This window comes from Oryctolagus cuniculus, chromosome 11 (assembly GCF_051225735.1).
Source record: "Oryctolagus cuniculus isolate XC-2025 breed Fujian yellow rabbit chromosome 11, ASM5122573v1, whole genome shotgun sequence".
Lineage (NCBI taxonomy): Eukaryota > Metazoa > Chordata > Mammalia > Lagomorpha > Leporidae > Oryctolagus > Oryctolagus cuniculus.
This window is the reverse complement of record NC_142877.1, coordinates 3,842,273-3,848,272: the sequence shown is the minus strand read 5'-3', so window position 1 is coordinate 3,848,272 and position 6,000 is coordinate 3,842,273. Positions and strand designations below refer to the sequence as shown.

At 61.4% G+C, this 6,000-nt stretch overlaps 1 protein-coding gene across 2 annotated transcripts in view; it reads left to right on the top strand.

The window, feature by feature from the left end:
- The first annotated feature begins 5,705 nt into the window (after positions 1-5,705).
- Positions 5,706-6,000, top strand: part of VAPB (VAMP associated protein B and C) — a 48,420-nt gene continuing 48,125 nt past the window's right edge. The window contains exon 1 of one of the 2 annotated variants that reach the window (XM_070051394.2): positions 5,706-5,998. In XM_070051394.2, coding sequence (XP_069907495.2) covers positions 5,941-5,998 — 58 coding nt within the window. In that variant the 5' untranslated portion in view covers positions 5,706-5,940. The remainder of the gene's footprint in view (positions 5,999-6,000) is intronic. The other variant, XM_089306961.1, reaches the window with a different exon arrangement.

The following is a 6,000-nucleotide window of genomic DNA, read 5'->3' as shown; positions in this document are numbered from 1 at the left end:
CAGGGGCCTAGGACTCTAGCCCAGAACCTAGGGATGGGGACTAGGATTACAGCCCAGAATCTTGGGACAGGGGAATAGGATTCCAGCCCAGAACCTAGGGATGGGGGCTAGGATTCCAGCCCAGAACCTAGGGACAGGGGACTAGGACTCCAGCCCAGAACCTGGGGATGGGGGGATTAAGATTCTGGCCCAGAACCTAGGGACAGGGGACTAGGATTCCAGCACAGAACCTAGGAACAGGGGTCTAGGATTCCGGCCCAGAACCTAGGGATGGGGGGCTAGGTTTCTGGCCCAGAACTTAGGGATGGGGCCATGGATTCCGGCCCAGAACCTAGAGACGAGGGACTAGGATTCCAGCAAGAACCTAGGGACAGGGGACTACGATTCGAGCCCAAAACCTAGGGATGTGGACTAGGATTACAGCCCAGCATCTCGGGACAGGAGAATAGGATTCCGGCCCAGAACCTAAGGATGGGGGGGCTAGGATCCCGGACCAGAACCTAGGGATGGGGGGCTAGGATTCCGGCCCAGAACCTAGGGATGGGGGACTAGGATTCTGGCTCAGAACCTAGGGATGGGGGGCTAGGATTCTAGCCCAGAACCTAGGGATGGGGACTAGGATTCCAGCCCAGAACCTAGGGACAGGGGACTTGGATTCTGGCCCAGAACCTAGGGATGGGGACTAGGATTCCAGCCCAGAACCTGGGGATGGGGGGGACTAGGATTCTGGCCCAGAATCTAGGGACGGGGGACTAGGATTCCAGCCCAGAACCTAGGGACGAGGGACTAGGATTCCAGCCCAGAACCTAGGGATGGGGGCTAGATTCCAGCCCAGAACCTAGTGATGGGGGCTAGGATTCCAGCCCAGAACCTAAGGACAGGGGACTAGGACTCCAGCCCAGAACCTAGGGACAGGGGTCTAGGACTCCAGCCCAGAACCTAGGGATGGGTGGCTAGGATTCCGGCCCAGAATCTAGGGATGGAGGACTAAGAATACCGCCCAGAACCTAGGGATGGGGACTAGGACTCAAGCCCAGAAACTAGGGACTGGGGAATAGGATTCCAGCCCAGAACCTAGGGATGGGGTACTAGGACTCAAGCCCAGAACATAGGGATGGGGACTAGGATTCCAGCCCAGAACCTAGGGACAGGGGCTAGGACTCCAGCTCAGAACCTAGGGATGGGGACTAGGACTCCAGCCCAAAACCTAGGGACGGGGGACGGATTCCAGCCCAGAACCTAGGGATGGGGACTAGGATTCCAGCCCAGAACCTAGGGATGGGGGAATAGGATTCCAGCCCAGAACCTAGGGACAGGGGCCTAGGACTCTAGCCCAGAACCTAGGGATGGGGACTAGGATTACAGCCCAGAACCTAGGGATGGGAGGACTAGGATTCCGGCCCAGAACCTAGGGATGGGGGCTAGGATTCCGGCCCAGAACCTAGGGATGGGGGTTAGGATTCCAGCCCAGAACCTAGTGATGGGGACTAGGATTCCAGCCCAGAACCTTGGGACAGGGGACTAGGATTCCAGCCCAGAACCTAGTGATGGGGGTTAGGATTCCAGCCCAGAATCTCGGGACAGGGGACTAGGATTCCAGCCCAGAAGCTAGGGATGGGGGCACTAGGATTCTGGCCCAGAACCTAGGGATGGGGGGCTAGGATACCAGCCCAGAACCTAGGGATGGGGGCTAGGATTTCAGCCCAGAACCTAGGGACGGGGGCTAGGATTCTGGCCCAGAACCTCGGGACAGGGGACTAGGATTCCAGCCCAGAAACTAGGGACGGTTGGGCTAGGATTCCAGCCCAGAACCTTGGGATGGGGGGGGACTAGGATTCTGGCCCAGAACCTAGGGACGAGGGACTAGGATTCCAGCCCAGAACCTAGGGATGGGGGCTAGATTCCGGCAAAACCTAGTGATGGGGGCTAGGATTCCAGCCCAGAACCTAAGGACAGGGGACTAGGACTCCAGCCCAGAACCTGGGGATGGGGGGATTAGGATTCTGGCCCAGAACCTAGGGACGGGGACTAGGATTCCAGCACAGAACCTAGGGACAGGGGCTAGGACTCCAGCTCAGAACCTAGGGATGGGGACTAGGACTCCAGCCCAAAACCTAGGGACGGGGGACGGATTCCAGCCCAGAACCTAGGGATGGGGGAATAGGATTCCAGCCCAGAACCTAGGGACAGGGGCCTAGGACTCTAGCCCAGAACCTAGGGATGGGGACTAGGATTACAGCCCAGAATCTTGGGACAGGGGAATAGGATTCCAGCCCAGAACCTAGGGATGGGGGTTAGGATTCCAGCCCAGAACCTAGGGATGGGGCTAGGATTCCAGCCCAGAACCTAGGGACGGGGGACTAGGATTCCAGCCCAGAACCTAGGGACACGGGCTAGAATTCTGGCCCAGAACATAGGGACGGGGGACTAGGATTCTGGCCCAGAACCTAGGGACAGGGACTAGGATTCCAGCCCAGAACCTAGGGACGAGGGCTAGGACTCCAGCCCAGAACCTAGGATGGGGACTAGGACTCAAGCACAGAACATAGGGACGGGGACTAGGATTCTGGCCCAGAACCTAGGGACGGGGGCTAGGACTCCAGCCCAGAACCTAGGGATGGTGACTAGGACTCCAGCCCAGAACCTAGGGATGCGGACTAGGATTACAGCCCAGAATCTCGGGACAAGGGAATAGGATTCCGGCCCAGAACCTAGGGATGGGGGGACCAGGATTCTGGCCCAGAACCTAGGGATGGGGGGACCAGGATTCTGGCCCAGAACCTAGGGATGGGGGGGCTAGGATTCCGGCCCAGAACCTAGGGATGGGGGCTAGGATTCCAGCCCAGAACCTAGGGATGGGGGAAGGATTCCAGCCCAGAACCTAGGGACGGGGGAATAGGATTCCAGCCCAGAACCTAGGGAAGGGGGACTAGGACTCAAGCCCAGAACATAGGTATGGGGACAAGGATTCCAGCCCAGAACCTCGGGACAGGGGACTAGGATTCCAGCCCAGAACCTAGGATGGGGACTAGGATTCCAGCCCAGAACCTAGGGACGAGGGATGAGGAATCCAGCCCAGAACCTAGAGACAAGGGACTAGGATTCCAGCCCAGGACCTAGGGACAGGGGACTAGGACTCCAGCCCAGAACCTGGGAATGGGGGGATTAGGATTCTGGCCCAGAACCTAGGGACAGGGGGCTAGGATTCCAGCACAGAACCTAGGAACGGGGGTCTAGGATTCCGGCCCAGAACCTAGGGATGGGGGGCTAGGTTTCTGGCCCAGAACTTAGGGATGGGGCCATGGATTCCGGCCCAGAACCTAGAGAAGAGGGACTAGGATTCCAGCAAGAACCTAGGGACAGGGGACTAGGATTCCAGCCCAGAATCTAGGGATGGGGACTAGGATTCCAGCCCAGAATCTAGAGATGGGGACTAGGACTCAAGCACAGAACACAGGGACGGGGACTAGGATTCTGGCCCAGAACCTAGGGACAGGGACTAGGATTCCAGCCCAGAACCTAGTGATGGGGGTTAGGATTCCAGCCCAGAATCTAGGGACAGGGACTAGGATTCCAGCCCAGAACCTAGGGATGGGGAGTAGGACTCCAGCCCAGAACCTAGGGATGGGGGCTAGGATTCCAGCCCAGAACCTAGGGATGGGGACTAGGATTCTGGCCCAGAACCTCGGGACAGGGGGCTAGGATTCCAGCACAGAACCTCGGGACAGGGGACTAGGATTCCAGCCCAGAACCTAAGACAGGGGACTAGGACTCCAGCCCAGAACCTGGGGATGGGGGGATTAGGATTCTGGCCCAGAACCTAGGGATGGGGGGACTAGGATTCCGGCCCAGAACCTTGGGACAGGGGACTAGGATTCCAGCCCAGAACCTAGGGACGGGGGGCTAGGACTCCAGCCCAGAACCTGGGGATGGGGGGATTAGGATTCTGGCCCAGAACCTTGGGACAGGGGACTAGGATTCCAGCCCAGAACCTAGGGACGGGGGGCTAGGACTCCAGCCCAGAACTTAGGGATGGGGGCTAGATTCCGGCCCAGAACCTAGGGACAGGGGACTAGGACTCCAGCCCAGTACCTGGGGATGGGGGTTTAGGATTCTAGCCCAGAACCTAGGGATGGGGGACTAGGATTCCGGCCCAGAACCTAGGGATGGGGGCTAGGATTCCAGCCCAGAACTTAGGGATGGGGGAAGGATTCCAGCCCAGAACCTAGGGACGGGAGGCTAAGATTCCAGCCCAGAACCTAGGGACAGAGGACTAGGACTCCAGCCCAGAACCTAGGGACGGGGACTAGGATTCCAGACTCCAGAGCCCTTACGTTTCAAGGGGACAGAGTACAGATATTCTTAAAACATGAATTTATATGAACACCTGGCAAAAATTCTAGGGTAAAATTACTCCTCAAACAACATAAATCGAGTGTGTAAAGTAGAATTAGAAAAAAAGTCACCTCTAAAGAAGCAAGAAAGGAGAGGACAAAACCAACCAACAAAGCCCTCAGGACAAACAGAAATGACCATGGTAGAAATACAGTCCAGGCATTCAGTGACTATAACAAGTGTTAGTGGTCCAAACGCTCAAGCTGAAAGACAGAGATGATTTTTTAAAAACACCTTTATTGTGAAGAACGTGGAGCACACAGAGAAGTGGGGAGAGCAGCATGAACAGCGCTGGCGAACCGGACAGGCGGGGCCGGCCGAGCGCACCCGGGACCGGGTACCCGACAGGCACCGCCCGAGGCACCCGGGGCCGCGTACCGGACAGGCGGGGCCGGCCGAGCGCACTGGAGCCCGCGTACCGGACAGGCGGGGCCGGCAGAGCGCACCCGGGACCGCGTACCGGACAGGCGGGGGAGGCCGAGCGCACCCGGGACCGGGTACCCGACAGGCACCGCCCGAGGCACCCGGGGCCGCGTACCGGACAGGGGGGGCCGGCCGAGCGCACCCGGGACCGCGTACCCGACAGGCACCTCCCGAGGCACCCGGGACCGCGTGCACAGGGGCCGTCGGGGTGACAGAATGAAGTGGCTCTAAAGGCAACAAGGATGCCCAGCGTCCACTTCCGAGGGGACGCGGATCTGGGCCCCGGCAGCGTTCAGCCACGCACTGCGTCTGCCTCTCCGCACCCGGCCACGGTCGCGGGGTGCAGATCTGCCCCCTCTTAGCCGACGGCTTTTCTACACATCTGTTACATGTTTAACGCACAGTGGCTTTTACGTGAAAAGCACCCGGTAGAGCGGCGGAAAACGAGCGGGCAGTAGCTGGCAGTTGGTTGTACCTCGCCCGGACCGCGCACTTTCTAACAAGTTCCTCCCCCAGTGTTCACAACCTCGGCGCCTGGCACCGCGGGAGCCAAGTGCAAGTGTGCATTAACTGTCCCCGTCCCGCTGGTGGTCGCCACGGCCGGCCCCCAGCGGGCCGTCCACCCGCAGCCTCGGCCCTGGACTGCCGGCCCTGCAGGGCACCCTCCGACCCCGCCCCCGAGCGCCGCCAAGCCCCGCCCCCCGAGGCAGCCCCGCCCCGCGCCGGTGCCGCGCCTGCGCGCCGGCCGCCCCCCCCCCCCGCGGGCCTCCGCGCGCGCAGCCTCTGGCCCCGCCCCCCGGAGCCGGCGCAGGGCGCAGCTTCCCGCGGCCCGAGCCAGCCAGCCGGCCGGGTGCGTGCGTGCGTGCGTGCGTCGCGGCGTGCGTGCGTGCGTGCGTGCCGTGAGCTCGCCGGGCACCGCGGCCTCGCCCTCGCCCTCCGCCCCTGCGCCCGCAGCGCGTCGGCCGCCCCCGCCCCGCCCGCCGCCCCCCGCCGCGCCCGGCCCGCGCCCCCGCCGCGCCCCCGCCGCGCCCCGCTCTGTCGCTCTCCCGGGGGGCGCGGCCTTGGCGCTCGCGGCGCAGGTGACCTCTCGGGTCTGCTGGCCGGAGGTGCCCGCCGACGACCATGGCGAAGGTGGAGCAGGTCTTGAGCCTCGAGCCGCAGCACGAGCTCAAATTCCGAGGT